Consider the following 18,065-nt stretch of genomic DNA (forward strand, 5'->3'; position numbering starts at 1 on the left):
AGATAAGTCCTTTGAGTACCTAAAATCTTGCGGTACTGAATGGTGTGGCAGTACCAATGCGGTGCTCTGACTGTCTCTAGCTACAGACAGTACCAAGGATTTTGTGCACTCCGAGGTGGGCACTGACAAAGATGGAGGCTTAGCTTTGTGAGGTACCGATGAACCAGTCAGGGTAAAGCTAGGTCTGATGGTGCCATTCTTCTTTGTATGGAATACCTGCCTTATCTGGATGGTACCAAAGCTCTCTTGGAACCATGTTTGCTCTCAGACAAGCTATAGGGTTTCCTGGCCCTGCCAGCACAGGAGGAACTCTGCTTCTACAGTACTGGGTTGCAACATCAAACTTCTGATGTGGTTGAGCTACTGGGAGAGTGAGGTCTTTTGGAAGCAGACTCCTTAAGAAGGGAGTCAGAGCTCGTTTTCCTGGGACTTCTAGAGGTCTCTAGAGATTTTCTCTTCCTGGGAGAGTGTTGAGCCAATGTTGAAGACATGCTAGATCTGCCTGGAGAATGTTGTACAGTGGGGTTCCCCTGGTCGGGCTCTGAAGTGGAGCAGAGGGAACACTCCATCATAAGAAGCTGCAACTTGATTTCCTATTTTTTTCTTGCCCTGGATTTGAGGGCTAAACAGATGTTATACTTCTGTGGTATGTGCGACTCTTCAAGGCAGCAGATGCCCTTCGAGTGTCCATCACAAACTGGGATGGCCTCCCAGCAAGTGAGGCAGCATTTAAACCCCCATGAACCAGGCATGCCCTACTGAGGAAGGCAAGCCTCCATAAGAGAGGGGAGAGGAGAAACAATCCTCAAAATAATAAAATAAATTAAACTTGCTAACTGATAAACTAGATTAAACTAAAAACTAGGTACAACATCTAGCCAAGGCATGCACCAGGCAGACACACTAAAGCTCCATCTCAAGCTGAGGTGGTTGAGAAGGACCTGAGTGCAGTTTGCCTGCCCAGCACTATATAGCTTCAGGGCAGGGCACGAGGTAATGAAAGGTGCATGCACAGGTCAAACAGACCCCGTTATCAAAATTTCTGATCGAAGGTGCGTGGGGCACATGCATACCTGAAGTGGAGCAGCTATAGGGACATTACTTGAAGAAGACGACTCAATTACTATAGGAACCTCAGAACCATATTCAGAGTAGCTGAGTCTCCCATTTGGCTCAGAGACACAAAGTGTGAATGTCAGCTAATCAGATGACAGACATGTCTTAAACAACAGCCAATTCACTGACATTTCAGAGGGATGAACCCCTCAGTCACAGACAGTCCAGAAAGCAAGTTCAGAGCAAAGCAACATTTTGTCTCTCTGTTCTTCTCTATCACTTGCATCACAGCATGGACTGCTTACCTTGAACTCTGTGCTGGTTTCAGCTACAAGACTGAGCCCTCTAGTGAGAAATAAGAGGAGGCAGAAAGGATAGCAACAATGTGCTCACTTGTGAGAAATGTAGGTCTGGTTAGCATGGGGACTGTGCTCTCCAACTCAGTCACCGCCATTGTTGTCATAGCCACAGTAGTTGTGCACTCTCTCGGCTTCTTGATATGGGTGTTGGATATGATTTTCAAGCCCATTTCCTGAAGAAAGAAAGAAAGAAAGAACATGTGCTGAGAGTTTAGATATCAGAAGCCCATCCTTCCCTTCCCTCTGTCATCAGCCCTTTGTCCCCCAGGCTGCTCATTTCCCTTATAAAGCAAGGACCCAGTTCTCCCTCTGCTATATGATATAAGTCTCTCACTTTGATTCAAGTGGGAATTACTCATAACCCACAGCAGTGAGACAATGGAGCCCCTTGAGTTGATTTATCAGGCCTGACTCAACCAGTGCAAGTTTATTCTCCTTCAAAGTCTATAGGACCTATGGGGAAACAGCAGTGTTCCTGTTGGACATCTTTCCCATATACATCTCTTATAAGTGGGTTTCTCATTGCACAACAAGACTGTTTCCTATTGGCCACTAATGTCAGATGCCCTAGCAAACTGCCTAGTGAGGCATTGGTGCTGAATTGGCCATCTAATTGTAGGCATACTAACCCACTAACCCGCAGAGAATGAAGAACTAAAGTAAAACTGACCGATAATGTTTGGAGCCCTGAACCATCCCACCAATGGTATATCAATGTGCAATAACCAGGGCCGGCTTAGGTTTTTTGCCGCCCCAAGCAAAAAAAAATTTTTGGCTGCCCCCTGTCCCAGCCCTGGGCTCCCCCCCGCACCTCCCTGCTGCCCCAGCCCTGGGCTCCCCCACACCCCCTGCTGCCCCAGCACTGGGCTTCCCCCTTCCCCCCCCCACCAGTGCCCTCCCCCACCCCTGCCACCCCAGCCCTGGGCTCCCCCATCCCCCCCCCCACTGTGCCTCCCCACACACACACCTCCTGCCGCCCCAGCCCTGGGCTCTCCCTCCCCCCCCCACCTGCACCCTCCTTCTGCCGCAGCCCTGGGTCACTGGTAACTTGCTTCCAGGGCGGGTCATTCAGCAGGAATTTTGGATGTGCACAGAACACAGACAGGATTGGTTCCCATATGGTTACAGAACTGCAGTAAAGTGGAACAATTTTCAGCTTGTGTGATTGGAGGATATCTGGATGCATATTATAAGACTGTCCTCCATAAATGAGGAAAAGTTGAGGTGCCTTTATTATTCTTTTGTTCCACTCTTTCTTTCTATGGGGAATTTGCCAATGCAATATCACTGTCTTCCTTTTAAACAAACAAACAAACAAAAAAGGCAATGGCTGTTGAAAATAGCAATTCCAGTCCTAATAACCACTGGGAAGCATTTCTTGCTCAATTTTATCCTACTTTTTCTACAGCAAGGGAGAATCAGGGGACTAGGAGCAGCGGCACTTAGATAGAGGGTGGAGTCCTGGGGGGAAGTTAGGGGCAGGGGTCCTGGGAGGGGGCAATCAGGGGACAAGGAGCAGCGGCATTTAGATAGGGGGCGGGGTCCTGGGGGGTAGTTAGGGGCAGGGGTCCCAGGAGGGGGTGATCAGAGGACAGGGAACGGGGGGAAGGGGGGGTTGGATGGGTTGGGGTTTCTGTGGGGGGCAGTCGGAGGGAGTGGATGGTGGCAGGGTGGGGCTACCCTCCCTCCCCGTGGAGTGTCCTGTTTTTTGAATGTTAAAATATGGTATCCCTGCCATTCACAGTGCAGCTCTCCACTCACAACACACGCTGCCGCATGAGGTCCCCCTCCTTCCTTTCCAGTTGGTAGTGGCCAAGGGAATGCTAGGAAATGTAGTTCTTTCCCTGCTCCAGGGCTGGCTCTATAGGCAGGGAGCTAACCAAGGAACTACAGCTCCCAGAGTCCCCTGTTGGTTCTCAGCTCCCATGCTGCATCCCTGCTGCCCCTGCAAATGGGCTGCCCCAAGCAGGTGCTTGCTTTGCTGGTGCCTAGAGCCGCCCCTGGCAATAGCTAAATTTCCTATTGGCACTAATATCAGGTGACTCATCCAGCCAATCAATGGAATATCAATGATTACTAGAGCTGTTTCCTAGTAACCTAAAATTTCAGAGGCCCTGCTCCACCTAGCCAGTGAGGAAGAATCAAAGTTCATTACTCTGAACACCATAAACACATCAGGCTGGTGAGGTTCTCGAGACCAGCATAAGAAGTCATCTTCAGACACTTGGTAAGGGTATCCTCCACGAAAAATATGGGGGAACAGCCCATAGATCTGGGAAAAGCAAGAAAGAGAAAAAAAATACTAGTCAGTGGAAAGATGAATCAACATACACCTTTTCTAACACACCAAAGATCTGTCTGAATGGTTGTTCCATGCTATCATGTATGGAAAACTTAGACCCAACATATGAGATAGAGTCTCCAAGCAGGCTCTCAGTCACTCTTCTCCATTTCTCCTGTTTTCTTCTTGGTGAGGCAACATGGTCTGGTGTACTGAGCATGAGGCTGGGAGACAGGAACTAATCCTGGATTTACCACTGTGCACTGTGTGCAGACCAATGAATTATGAAGTTTGTTTACCAAAGAATGCTGCTACATGGCTGATGATCATGTAATCACCAAAAGCTTTGGTGGCGCATTAAGATCAACAACTGAATATCCAGCCAAACCACCTTAAGGACTAAGCAAAAAATGGATCCCAGTGGCACTCTGTCTGTCCCTTTGGGATTGATGATGGCTCTTGTGACCTTGAGAAAGTCACTTCCCCTGCCGGTGCCTCACAGTCCCCATCTGCACAGCAGGGATAATGCTACTATCTCCCTTCATGGAGCACTCTGAGCGCCTTAGAAGGACAGCACTGTATAGATGCAATGTAGTTTTCTTATTTTCTCTCTCTCACTCACTGTTCCTTTCACAGAGACAGATAGACATACAGTAATTTACCATGGAATTGCTCAGTTCTTTCTCTGGCCTCATCAGTAGGACACTCTGATCCACGACTCGGACAGCGCAGAGGGATCTGGGAGCTGCCTGCAGCTCGAGACTGACCTCAGATCCAGGGAGGGCCTCATCCTCTGAGAACCCTATCGTCACCTTAAAGGGCACAAGGGGAAAGAACATGAGAGGGGAGAGGAGAAAGGCAGAGAGAGAATCCCCTCTGCTGATCCGCCTGCAAGGTGGCTAGAGCAGAGAGGAGCCCCACATAGTCCAGGTGAAGGTAGTCCCCTGGGATTCCCCTCATGCTTCAGGAGAGAATGAATCGGCTATGGACTCTGAAGGGATGGACAACTGAGGAGTAAGGACAATTGGGGAGTAGGGAAAACATGCAACTAATGATATTAGAGGCACCTAAACAGCAGAACACAGCAGCACAGCCTTCTGAGGGCCCATCACTCCAGTGCTCTTCTCTCCACACCAGCTTGTCTCTGAATACCAGGTCAAATTCAAAGGACTCAGACCTCCTCTTCAAACCCTCCATGGGACTGGCCTAGGTTTCCTAAAGCCGTGGCTCTCAACCTTTCCAGACTACTGTACCTCTTTCAGGAGTCTGATTTGTCTTGCGTACCGCTAAGTTTCAAAACTACTTGTTTACAAAATCAGACATAAAAATACAGAAGCGTCACAGCACACTATTACTGAAAAAATGCTCACTTTATCATTTTTATCATATAATTATAAATTAAATCAATTGGAATATAGATATTGTACTTACATTTCAGTGTATAGTACATAGAGCAGTATAAACACGTCATTGTCTGTATGAAATTTTAGTTTGTTCTGACTTTGCCAGTGCTTTTCATGTAGCCTGTGGTCAAACTAGGCAACTATCTAGATGAGTTGATGTACCTCGTACAAGACCTCTGCATGCCCCCAGGGAGTACGCGTACCCCTGGTTGAGAACCACTGACCTAAAACACTTGATCACCTTGCCTGATCATAGCTCCCCATGACAGCTCCTGTGGAATAATGGAGCTGTCAATCCTCAGGAATGAGATTTGTGTGTGCAGGACACAGGGCTCTCTCAGCTTGTGGTTGAGGAACTTGATTCCAAAAAACATTGAATGGTCACAGATCTCGGACCTTTCTGAGCAGAGGGTAAAACCCTCTTCTTCAGCTCCCCTTCCCCTAAGTGCCTCACCAAAAACCACATATTGAAATACAGGTCCCTACATTCCCAGTGAATCATTACCCCAACCACTCAGTTACACCCAGCCACCCACATTTATCTACTCCTCACACCCTCATAACCTTGTTGCATTCCTTCCCCAGACGCACACACCCACAAACCCAGAGCTCTCAGCCATGAGTCCTACCTCATTTTTGAAGCACATGGAGACCCTGAAGGGGGCGCTATCAGCTATGATTCCTCCAGTGGGGAAGATGACATAAACTACAATCGTAGGAGCTGGGGCGTAGTCGGAGGTGAAGACCAGACGGATGAAGAAAGTGCCCGTCATCACTGGATTGGGGGGTGAGGGGAAGGAGAGAAAGAGAGAGGAAAAGAAGGGTATATTTCCACTACCAAATATACCAAGATCTTCCCCTTTTGCCATCACTCTTCCTCTGCCATTTTGCTCCCTTTCTCCCTGCCTTTGTCGCATGGAATTGGGTCTCTCAGAACCAAGGAGATTTCCAGAGAAGCCCATGAAACAATCAGTGTCCCCATGAACTCCTCAAGCTCTGACCTGCCATTATAGATCAGCCAGAGGATCTCCCTGACTCTAACCATCACCTGAGGGGGCTGAAACCTTCAGTCCGCTGGATGTTAGCAGATGTCAGCCTTGCAAGGAGGGAGATTCCCAAAGTTACCCTACATGGCTTACATCATGGAGCGGAGCTTGTGGGGACACAGCACAGAATGATCACTGTGTAGAAGAGGTGCCTGCACTTACTCTTTGATGACCCAACCAAGAAAGTCTTCTGACCTGAAAGGACAATCCCCACTTTCCCAATGACCTAAGGGAGAAGAGAGAAAGAGGCATGAGAGAAGGGCTAGGAAATGCCAGAAATATGGTCAATAGCTTGATAGCATTACGCAGACCAGGCTCTCCATGGATGGTGACTTAGGGAGAATGGGACATACAGCCCTTCACCTTCCATGACACCAGCTACAATTGAGCCACTGGGCATGGGGGAGTAGATGGCTCAGGGGGATAAAGAGACTGGGATATGAAAACTTTTACCTGTCAGGCACCAGTTCTGATCTAGTCCAGGGTCACTAGTGAGTGAAAGTCCTGCCCATTTGACAGCTGACCAATGGACTTTATTATTGAAATTATTTCAGTGGCTCTGTTCCTAATGGCACAGTTGCCACATTGAATAGAGGGAAACAATAAATAAATGGTCACTACACTGGATATCTTAGTATAGAGACCAAGGACTGGTTGGGCCATGGATGTTGAACTTCCCTCTCACCTCCCTAAAGGTGCTTTCTCAAATGCAGAGCTGAGGAACACTAGCAGGGAGGCAGAGAGAGAGAGTGTGTGTGTGTGCCTGCGTGCACACACATTCTCTGTTCTGTGCAAACAGGGCTTGAATCTCTCGAGGTTTCTGATCCAGCATCTTTAACCCATCACCATCACCCCCTTGCATTTCCCTAGTGACTCACATAATAGGAAAAATCCACACTCTTGGGACCATAACTCAGGTCTTTCTCGTAAATTCTGAAGTCCACCTGCACCCTCTCATTCTTGCCACAGGGCACTGTTCCTGGCACACGTACGATCCTGAGGAAGCTCTTGCTGGTGGTGTACAATGGCTGTATGAAGTGGTAGGCATTCTGGTAATACACATTGACTGTCCCTGGCACATATACTGGGTCCTGAAGCAGGAATCTCCCCTGTCAGAAAATAAACAGTGAACTCTCTGGGTGAGTCCATGAGATGAGAGAGATTCTGGGACTAGGGAGGTCAAGATCCTAGACATGACTTAGAGATCCTAGGCCAAATTCATCCCTGGTGTAAATCTACACTACATACTAACTTGCTCACACATATTTTTGCCAGTATGAGAAGCTCATGATTGGAACAGCAGCAGGTCAGGATTGAGGGATGCCAGCAGTTATGTGAGGATCCCATAACTTGGATCCACAGTTTAGGAATAATGTACATCAAAGGAGCTGTTTGGTGGGAAGCCAAGAACTGGAATATCCAGAGGTGATGCAAGTCTGAAATATGGTTCTCCGTTAGAACTGGTGGGGGTGGGGTGGTGGATGCCTGCAGAGCAATAACCTGGTTCTGGAAAGTGGTATTAGTCCCTGACTTTCACAAATCATGAGATGGAGTCTTCCTCACTTACCTCCAAAGAGACTGAGTCACCATTCCAAGCATTTGTGTTCAGCTCAAAGGAAGCTCTTCCAGAGTCATCTGTGATGTACGTCTTGTTAAACCGCAGCCTGGTGTAGCTTAGTATAAGGTAAACTGGTGTGTTCTTCACTGCTTTGCCTTGGTGATCGACAATTTTAATCTGAGAATCACGTGGGGAAGAGAGGAACACAAAGCAGTTTCATCAATGTATGGAATCTCCAGCTCCATCTCACCCAACTCGCCGTCAGTATCTCCACTGGCAGAGAGAACACCCCAGTTGCCATCAGCATTACCAGCATTGCATTTAAGAGTCATTGTCTCCTTTATTGCCATATGAAGAGAAGCATGCAGACTCATCTGAGGGTTTGCTTGGGAGCCTGGCCTATGGAATTCTATACTTTCAAATGTTTGGGGTTTCCTTGAGGTCTAACCCTGAACTCTGAATCCCCCGGATTTTTAGTCTTTGGGTTTTTTTTTAGCAATTGACATTCTTGTACAGGGTTTGTATTTTTTACCCTGAGTCACTGATACCTCAGTTTTAACCCCACCTGAACCAAGTGTTTTGGCTGGGAATTACTCAGTTTCTGGCATCCCAGAGCTTGTGTTGGGGACAGAGCAGGGCGAGGAGACACAGCTGAGGAGACAGTTGGGAGCACATTATTTCTGCTGTACTCTCTGGATGGTTTAGCTAAGAATTACCTTCCCTCTGTAGATCTCGCCAGTGTAGTAATAAGGATTAACCTCCTCAAACGTAGCTGTCCCCGCTGTCCTGGAGATGAAGAAGCTACGGGAGGCATTGACCTGCACCTCTGAGTGAAAGGGACAGGAGAAGAGATGGGAGGGAGAGAGGCAGGAAACAAAGAACCATCCCATTGGGCAATTCCACTAGAGAGCAGGCCCTTTGGTGACACAAACATGTGTTAGGCTGCACACATTTTATACCCCCAGGGAGATGGTGCTCACAGGACCCTGGCTATCTGATCTCCCCACCTAATTACAGATGGCTATAGGAGAGCTGTCAGTGACCCACCATGAGACTAGACCACACCACCCCTATGGACCCACAGAGCAACATGCCTTATGGGCTTGAGCCCATAACAGGGTAACTCCAGTCAGGGGCGGCTCTAGCAATTGCGCCGCCCCTAGCAGGGCGGCACGCCACGGGGGGTGCTCTAGCGGTTGCCAGTCCCGCGGCTCCGGTGGACCTCCTGCAGACGTGCCTGCGGAGGGTCCGCTGGTCCCGCGGCTCCGGTGGAGTATCCGCAGGCATGCCTGCGGGAGGTCCACCCGAGCCGCGGGACCAGCAGACCCTCCACAGGCATATCTGCGGCAGGTCCGCCGGAGCCACTGGACGACCGGACCCCCCGCAGGCACACCTGCAGGAGGTCCACCGGAGCCGCCTGCCACCCTCCCAGCAGCATGCCGCCCCAAGCGCGTGCTTGGCGCGCTCGGGTCTAGAGCCGGCCCTGACTCCAGTGCCTAACCACAGAGACCCCTTTGGGCTCAAAGAAGGGCCAGTCCCAGAGCCTCCTGTGTGCCTGTATCTCAATGCTCCCAATGGATTAAGAACAGGGCTAACAGTCTCTGATGGTCCTGATAATACTGGTGCATGTTTATTCAAGTGCCTTTCCTATACCCTCAAAGACTCCTCTGAGGTTACCTGTGCCATCCTCTACCAATGTGACCACTGCATCTATGTTGCTGCGGTAATCGGGGGAGGTCTGGTTGAAGACAGAAAGATACACAGACGTGGAGAAGCAACCCATCTTATCAGTCTGAAAACAAGAGAGAGCAAAGCGATTGGTGCTGGGACAGCACCGCACTGCAGGAGGGACAGATGTCACGGAATGAGCTACCTCTGTGTCAGAACAGAACCCCTGCTCCTAGGGAGCTCAGCCTGCTCTGTGCTGCAAGGCACTTGAAAGGGGTGTCTACGCTGCAGCTGGAGAGTGCTTCCGAGCACGGGGAGACACAGGTGCTAGCTCTGCTCAAGCTAGCACGCTAACCATAGCTGCATGGCTGCAGCCACGCTGCTACTTTTAGGGCACTAGATCAGCAGAACTAGCATGTGTCAGTCTAGCCATGCTGCGACGCACCCCCACCCCCAGAGGCTGTGTAGACACACTTCAAGAGTTAATGAGATAAGTCTCACTAAAACACCGTTGTATGCAGATAGTGCTGAGCCTTTGGCTTCTGTCTGCACCACCACACAACACAACGTGGTGTCAGAAGTGGGTGGATTTCAGCACCAAAGAGAGCAAGACATTGAGAGAGGTGGTCGGTTGGTGGTTTTGGAGAGGAAAGGGGTGTCAATGCTGAGGTTGTCATTTTTGTGGTGGAAAGGCCTCTCGGAAGAGGAGTCTACTCTGTTGCCCCTGTTAAAAGGCTTCTCGGGCTTTCTGACATTCATATGTGTTACGTTAAATCTGAAATGGTTCAGTGGGAAAAATCATATAAAACAGGCAAGGTTAAAAAAGAGAATAGGCAAGGGATGAACTACCAAATAAGGGACAACTGCCAAGATTATTAACAAGAACAACAGAGGCAATGGCAGCTGGTTATGGGGCCAGGGAACAAAAACAGGTTTTAGGCATGGGGTGAAATCAATTAAAATAACATGTCTTGCATCGTGTCTCCTTCCCCTTGTCCCACCTCAGCTGGCATCGCAGCTCCTGCTTCACAAGATTGTCACCCTATGGGGCTCAGCTCTTCCTAAGTGGCTCACCTGGTTGTTGTAGTGTTGACAGAGAGGAGGTCGATGGGTACCGTAGAAATACCACCAACTCGTCTGGCACAGGCTCACCTGGATCTTCCCCTGCACGCCTTTCCCATAGGTGTATCTATGTGAGAAAGTGTGGGGGGTGGAAGAACACATGGAAAGGGGTGTACACACACACACACAAAGAAAACAGGGGAATCTCTCTGGGTGGGTGTGCTTTACTGTATCTCCAGTTCTCATTTATTTCATGGATATTCACAGTGTATCAAGGTAGATGCAGCTTTAGAAGCAACGAGAACGATCTTGTCCAATCTCAGGCACTAAGCAGGGCTGGCCTGGTCAGTACTTGGATGGACGACCTCCAAGCTGCTAGTTTTGTTAAGTCTTCTCAAACTCTTCCTTCTGAGTCAATGTCCCAGCACCTCTCTCTTATCTATCTGTGTAAGCTCTTACCCTGCACCCATCACTATGGTATCTGAGCACACAGTGCTAGGGGAGCCTGTGCTGCAAGATGTGAAGAGGTGTAAGTGATGTTCAGCAGAGACCCTCTACCCTTTGAGTCTGTGCTAAGGGCTTATCTACACTGGCAATTTACAGTGCAGCAACTTTCTTGCTCAGGGGTGTGAAAAAACAGTCCCCTGAGTGCTGCAGGTTTCAGCGCTGTAAAGCACCAGTGTAGACAGTGCACCAGCGCTGGGAGCTACGCCCCTCGTGGAGTTGGGGTTTTTAGAGCTCTCTCCCAGCACTCTGCCACGACCACACAAACCACGTTAAAGCACTGCCATAGCAGTGCTTTAGCATTGCCAGTGTAGACTAGCCCTAACTCCAGTGCCCTGAGAGATAGTAGAGGCATGATACTGCAGGGTCTGATGAGGCTGATCAGTGAGGGGCTGCTCTTCTTCATCAAGCTGTAATCCACATGTCCTGGCCAAATTCCATCTGGAGCCATCCCATTCCCCTCCCTAGAATTTCCCCTCCAGTATCATCTAGTGAAACTGTTCTTCCTTTCCCCTCTCATTGTCTTGTTCTGTAGTGTGACTAGCACAGATTATCTGCTGTGCTCCACCCCAGAACTGGCTGTATTTCAGTGGTTGGGTGATCCCTGCATATGCACTCTGTCAAGAGCTCGGAGATCCTTTAGGCTGAAGGGAGCTAGAGCAATGGGAGACAATTAATAATTAGGGTGATTTTTCTAGCTATTTAAAGATGTCAAAGGGTGGCCAGGAATGAGCTTGGCCTAATATAACTGAAACATGGTGAAATATATTTACAGTCACTCAGTTAAATTCTCCCATTGAGGTTCCCCTAATAGATGGCGGGGGCGGTTGCTCATCCCAGGCTGGAGTATATTAGCAGCTCCCTCCCCCCCAGATCAGCCATCTCACCTGCCACACACTCGGAGTGGAAAGGTTTTATCCAAAGCATAAATCTGAGTTGGCTCCTCAAAAACCACTTCAAATTTTGGCAGCACTGGAAGGAAAGAACCGGAGAGAATGGAGGGAAGAGTTACACCCTGGTGAGGAGCAGGCTGTGAAGAGAATGAATATGGGCTGGACCATAGTAGAGTTGGGGGTCCCATTTTTTTCTTTTATGAAATGTAGGTATAGTTCCACTCCTGCCTGATGCTCCCTGTTGGTGTTGGATCTGTGGCTCTGTAGGGGCCCAAATAACAGTGAATTTGTCTGTTAATGTCCCTCACCTTATGACAGCTGTTTGTAATGAGTGGAGAGGGAAAGAGGCTGCCATAGCTATCAATGTGCTCCTGTTGCCCCTCTATAGTGACCAGGCAGAAAACACTGAGCTATGAACCCCTTCTCCAGCAGTTTTCGGAAGGGGAGTATACAAATTCAACTTTGCCCCCTAGAAATAGCCAATGCACTCACATGATTTAGGAGCATATGTCCTATTGAAAGTCAACGTTCTCCTGTGTCACTTGGGCTCTTTTGAAAATCTCCCCCTAACATCCTTGGTACAGTCAGCTTTGGAGATCAGCCAGCTGTGACAGAAAGCTCCAGTGCTGCTATTGTCCTGTCATAGCCTCTACAGTCTGTACCTAACCAGACTGGTGTGTACACCTAGCTCTCTTTGTCCACACTAAGCTGGGGGTCAGAGAATTATCTCCTTTCTTAGCAATATCCAGGGATATCTTCTCAGATCAGACCAGATTTGATTCCCTTCCTTATCAGAGGTGACTACCTTCCCTCCTAGAAAGCACTTCCCCATCCATCCACAGGAGATTTCTCATATCAAGATGCAGTTCCTCTCCCCAGGTGTGATCTGTCTCCCACAGATTAAATTTCCCCTGCCCTATAGCTCTCTTTCTCCCCAGGCATACCATACTCCTCCACGGAAAAGCTGCTGTGCGCTTTCTCTTTGGCCACGCTGATGATGTACGTCCCCAGTGGGGGCTCAGCAGCTAACTGGAAATACAGATCTGCAATGCCTTCCTGTGGAGCCACATCCAGCCATTGGCCAATCCGGTTATTGTTAGGGTCCTGCACCCGCAGCAGAGAGGCATAATTAATTGTTCCAGCATCTAAATGATCCAGAATCCACAACATCCAGCTCTTTCAAGGGTTCTAGATGATATTACCTAACAGGTTTTAAACTGGCCTTGGCTCTAGAACCTAAGTTCTAAAGCTTCTAGAATCAATTGTCTCTTGGGCTTCATATGGCCTAGATATTCTAGAAATCCTGAAGACTACACAGTTGTAGCTTCTAAGACCAGAGATGCTCTGATCTAGAGAAAAGATCTCTTAAAATTCTAAACTGTAAATTATAAAGGTCCAAAGTGAATACTCATTCATACTGGTGTAAATCTCCAGAAACTCAGATTTGCACTGGTGTAACAGAGCAGAACTTGGTTCAAAGTCTCTAGAATACAGAGGGAAGCCCTGATAATATCTATTTTCTAGAACCATTAACTTCTAAAATTCAAAACAGAGACCTGTGGCATCTATACAGTCAAGAATGTAAACAAACTATTGCAACCTGCACCAAAAAATACCATTTTTTTTGTGTGTGTGGCACTCACCTGAAGGAACACCAGCGGGTACTGGGGAAAAAAAGAGGCAGCAACATTAGAAGAGAGAAATGCACTCTCAGCAGTGTAAACAATGCATTAGAAACACAAAGCTTCTCAAGGAGAGCAGTTTGATCAATGACCTGGGAGCTGAGATCCCTGACAAACAATACTAATTGCGTAAGGGTCACCAGAGAAATTGTGGCACAGCCCATTACAATGAGGCCTGGCGAGAGGAAGGGTGTAAAAGCCAGGTTGGTAATCACCCCATGTTTGCAACTAGATTCTTCTCCAATAGTCCCCACATAGGGAACCCCCTCCCAGTCCCAGGTAAATTCTAGCTTGAGGGAGCCCTCACTACAAACAATCCACTCCTCACAGTACATCCAAGAGGAGGCAGTGGGGCACTCCTAACAAACCAGTTTTCCTGTGCCATCTCTAGAGTGGAGGCTGCACGTGCACAGCCAGCAGAAGGAGCTGATAGACTCTCCATAAGGAATCGGCATTTACAACATTTCTGTGTTGGGCAGCCATTTTGCTAACACAGGCAGGGCTCCATGCTCAGCAACTGGACACCATTCCCATCTGCCTTTAACACTGAGTTACCAGTTATTATTCTGGGTGTTACTCTTCTTCAGACACTTGACAGATAAGGCCCATGTATGTATTTGGGAGCTAAAGAAGAGGCAGAACTTGGACAAGGATGGGGGGAGAGTAAGACAAAAGGGATCTGAAACAGGGAAGACTCCTTCACATCCTCTCATACATGTCTCACCGTGTCATTGAGTGGAATGAAATCCTCATTCAGGGTCACAATTCTAAATTTCACTGAGAGGGGAAAAGAAAATGGAGAGAATTTAGAAGATGGAGACCCATCAGCTATTTACCTCAGTCCTGCCCTGCAGCTGCCCTGCTATTCCTGTCCTGGGCTCCCCACACAGCTCTGCCAGTGCTCATCAATCCTGCCTTGCAGCCTTCGCTGCTATCCCAGTCCTTATTCACCTTTGTCCCTACCCTTGTACACACATGGGGTATCCATTTGTGAGTAGTATTGATTACGTCACCAGTACACACACAAACATTCACATGTACATTCCCAGCACGTTCACCTACAGATACTTAATGTGTGGCCTCCTGGAGTTTCACACTCATCACAAATGCTACGCACTGTGGCCATTCAGAACTTCACAGCAGCAGCAAGGATATAACTCAGATCCTCCTGTTTCAAGAGCCCTGGCTCTATCCACTTGAGCTATAGGCGAATCTCCACTGATTGTTACCCGTATAGGGCCTATGGCATACTGCTGAGCAGTTTGCACTCCATCCAATAGAGGGCAGTGAGGCTCACACATAGACTAGGCTGTACTCAGGGCAGCTATGGTAGGGGTCTCCCTGGGTGGGGTAAAGTGGCTGTGGCTGGTGGGGTAGTGGCACATTGGGGAGAGGCTCAGGCTGGAAAAAGGCCTAGAGCACATTGTGCTCTGATGTTCCTAGACTAGTGAAATGGCCCTTTGGGACGGAATGCACCGATGTATTCACATCCTATGCACCATTGTAATAATCTTTGTACAAAATATGCCTTGGGAGGTATCATTTGAAAACTAACAACTTCTTTGTTGGGAGCTACAGAAGCAAAGCATTGTGAGGCACCCCGGGTTGCAGGACACAGCCCCTCTCTGATCTGGACTGCACCCTGGAGTGTCATACCCTTAGTGGGCTGTTCAAGCCAGTACGAGTTAAAACAGCCTAGAGGCAATTCCAACTTATGCCAAAGGCTGAAATGACCCCCAAGATTAGAGAAAAGGGTGGAACAGTGTTTGAAAACCAGCCAGACCCCGCTTCTCAAGAGGATCTGCCCCAGGCTGTGTACAGGGGAAGTGTATGTGAGTGGACACCCACACATATGGGCACTACCTGCTCCTAGCAGGAGCTCTCACCTGTCTGTCTTGGTTTGTAAATAGGCTTGTCTGTCTGGATGAAGGTGCCACTGTTGACTCGACGGATCAGAACCTTCTTCTCCTCGTGAATATCAATCCTGCGGCCAGTGATGAACAGTCTGATGCGGGCAACCTCCTCAGTGCTGTTAGCTGGAAGCACAACCTGAATATGAAGAGGGAGAGTGATCAGCCCCCAGATTAACTCCCTGGGGTCCCGGCTAGGAGTGGGGGAGGGGAAAGGAGAACAGTGGTCCCTGCCCCCCATCACCCAGTGGAATGTACTGAAAAGTCTCCATTCCCCAGATCCAGATTTAGCTAGGAACCACCAGGCATGGGCTTCATCCACTTCCTTACTGGCCAGGAGACTGCAGTGGCAGGGAAAAGGATGCAAGTGATGCATCTGAGCCCTGGCACGTAGTGGGGGAAGGTGGGCAAAGGCCCGAGGAGACAGAAAGGTGGGAGAAGTTAGCAAGGAAGCATAGGGGAGAGAGAGGGCTGCAGTGTAGTCAGCAGCCACTTCCATGGTCTTTAGTGTGGTGCTAGCCGGCAGCCCAGGCCATGTCAGTCAGTGGGAGAACCAGAGAGATCCACAGGGTCTGCCTGTGTCCAGCAGCCTCAGTAAAGAAACCACAGCTAAGTCCTAGCTCTTGTGTAGATTCTCTCTTCCTGGGAATCAGCCATGACAATGCAGCTTGTACATAACATGCACACACATTCTCTGGCTGCTGTCAGTGGCCTCTGTGTGAACTGGACTGCTGGGTCTCAATCCCCACATCACACAAAGCACCATCACGCTTTGGCACTAACTGGCCTCCTCATTGGTTCTCTCAGGAAAGAGGCCAGGGACGGAATAGGAGCATGGAGACAGACCTGTCCTGCTTCCCACTGCAATGGGTCCTTCCAGGGCAGGGTGAGGAACTTTAGTGGCGGTGGTCAGTGTGGGAAACGTATCCACCCTGTACCTGACCTAGGGATAACTACAGGGTACAGCCTGAAAGGGCTACCAAGCCAACACTTTTCCCTGTGCTAAGATCCTTGAAGAGAGGGAAATGGAGGAGGAGTAAGAGCATTGGCAGAGGGAGGCTCACCTGGAACTTGCCACACTCAAAGGTCTTTTCCTTTGTGATCTCTTTTCGCAACAAGACATCCTGTCCCCCAGAGCGCTCCAGCAGCAGGGTCGCATAGAGCTTCCCCGCGTTATAGTTGATATGCATGCAGGCGGCCTGGGATGACGGGTAGTGGAGATCTGCAGGGATCACCACCATGTAATGTCTGCAGCAGGGAGGAAACGGCACAGCAGTGAATCAAAGTGAGGATTCAGCAAGAGGAACGGGCACTCCTGTACACACACCCCTATACACACACCCCTGTGTACACACGCTGCCCAACAGCCCCAGGCAGGACAGTCCCTTTCAAGGCTGCGCTTTGACACAGTGTTAATGTCAAAAGCAATGGGGATCCCATAGAGTGGATTAGTTGACCCCTCACTCATAGGAAATGTTTCCCGCTGATTCAGGTGGGAGATGTCTCCATGTTCAGTTTCTTGTCTTTACTCCTTTCTTCCTTTCCTTGAGCTCCCCTAAACAACTCCTCTCCCTCCTTGGTGTTTATACCCTCCAGATACCTGTAGCCTCAGACGGCTGCAGTCTAGATGGCCCAGTGATGTGCCCGAGTGTGACAAGGGCAGGATGCCAGGCTCCATGGGTTCCATGGGAGCGCAGGAGGCAGGATGTGTGAGCTGAAGGACGAATGATCTGATCTAGTCTGGAAAGTGGGATCCCAGACTCAATGGCCCATTGGTCTGACCCGCTGTGGCAGGAGGCATGGTAGCAGACTAGATGGGAAAATGGCCCATCTGTTTAAGTTGTTCCCCTGATGACTGGGATTGAAATGGAGTTTTGGCATCACTCACAGTATGGGTGAAGTGGCCGTGAAGTGCAGCAAGCAGCTTAGGGTGATGGCTGTCCACATCCTCCCAGGAGACTCTCAGTGTGTGGGGAGCAGAGGCTGAAACATTCCTCTTCCTTCAAGGTCTCTGAAGCTGCTGCTGGGTAATTTCTTTTGGGGGCAGCCTGAGCAAAGCGATGGGAGGGGGCTTTGTCTCCCCCTCCCTTCTCTCCCTCAGTCTCCTTCCCGCGATTATACTCCTCAGCAGCAAGGGGGGTGTACCATACAGAATGTCCCTTAGCCAATGACAGCCTCCTGTATTCTGTCCACCAATCAGTACATGGTGTCCCCCTCCAAAGTCCCCACGGAGACAGTTGACCAAATGCTTTTCCTAGATAAACAGCTTGAACGTTGCTGCTCAGTGACCCGGGCCTGGTCCTGATCACCTGTCACTTGTATCCCTTTGTTCTGGCTGGAAATGAATTGCCCATTGTATTGTCTCCTGGGAGGGCTCCTCCTTGGAGCAAAGAAGGCAGTTATGCCATGCAATTCGGGCAGAGGGATCTGGATATGAGATATGGAGCCCTTCCTCTAGGCTAGAGGTTTTCAAACTTGGGGTCAGGACCCCTAAGGGGGTCGTGAGGTTATTACATGGGGGGAATCACGAGTTGTCAGCCTCCACCCCAAACCCTGCTTTGCCTCTAGCATTTATAATAGTGTTAAATATAAAAAAAGTGTTTTTAATTTATAAGAGGTGGGTCACACTCAGAGGCTTGCTGT

At 49.2% G+C, this 18,065-nt stretch overlaps 1 protein-coding gene across 1 annotated transcript in view; it reads right to left on the reverse strand.

The window, feature by feature from the left end:
* Positions 1 to 17,741, reverse strand: part of LOC120404386 (alpha-2-macroglobulin-like protein 1) — a 39,013-nt gene extending 21,272 nt beyond the window's left edge. Inside the window, exons 1-17 of the mRNA XM_039536827.1 lie at positions 17,311 to 17,741; positions 16,487 to 16,670; positions 15,399 to 15,561; positions 14,237 to 14,289; positions 13,474 to 13,494; positions 12,775 to 12,934; positions 11,825 to 11,909; positions 10,446 to 10,560; positions 9,381 to 9,495; positions 8,420 to 8,529; positions 7,713 to 7,880; positions 7,024 to 7,254; positions 6,308 to 6,371; positions 5,729 to 5,874; positions 4,359 to 4,508; positions 3,571 to 3,687; positions 1,450 to 1,588 (exon numbers count right to left, since the gene is read on the reverse strand). Coding sequence (XP_039392761.1) covers positions 1,450 to 1,588; positions 3,571 to 3,687; positions 4,359 to 4,508; positions 5,729 to 5,874; positions 6,308 to 6,371; positions 7,024 to 7,254; positions 7,713 to 7,880; positions 8,420 to 8,529; positions 9,381 to 9,495; positions 10,446 to 10,560; positions 11,825 to 11,909; positions 12,775 to 12,934; positions 13,474 to 13,494; positions 14,237 to 14,289; positions 15,399 to 15,561; positions 16,487 to 16,670; positions 17,311 to 17,369 — 2,080 coding nt within the window. The 5' untranslated portion in view covers positions 17,370 to 17,741. The remainder of the gene's footprint in view (positions 1 to 1,449; positions 1,589 to 3,570; positions 3,688 to 4,358; positions 4,509 to 5,728; positions 5,875 to 6,307; positions 6,372 to 7,023; positions 7,255 to 7,712; positions 7,881 to 8,419; positions 8,530 to 9,380; positions 9,496 to 10,445; positions 10,561 to 11,824; positions 11,910 to 12,774; positions 12,935 to 13,473; positions 13,495 to 14,236; positions 14,290 to 15,398; positions 15,562 to 16,486; positions 16,671 to 17,310) is intronic.
* Between the last annotated feature and the right edge of the window lie 324 nt (positions 17,742 to 18,065).

The sequence above is a fragment of the Mauremys reevesii genome, linkage group 1 (genome assembly GCF_016161935.1).
Source record: "Mauremys reevesii isolate NIE-2019 linkage group 1, ASM1616193v1, whole genome shotgun sequence".
Classification (NCBI taxonomy): domain Eukaryota; kingdom Metazoa; phylum Chordata; order Testudines; family Geoemydidae; genus Mauremys; species Mauremys reevesii.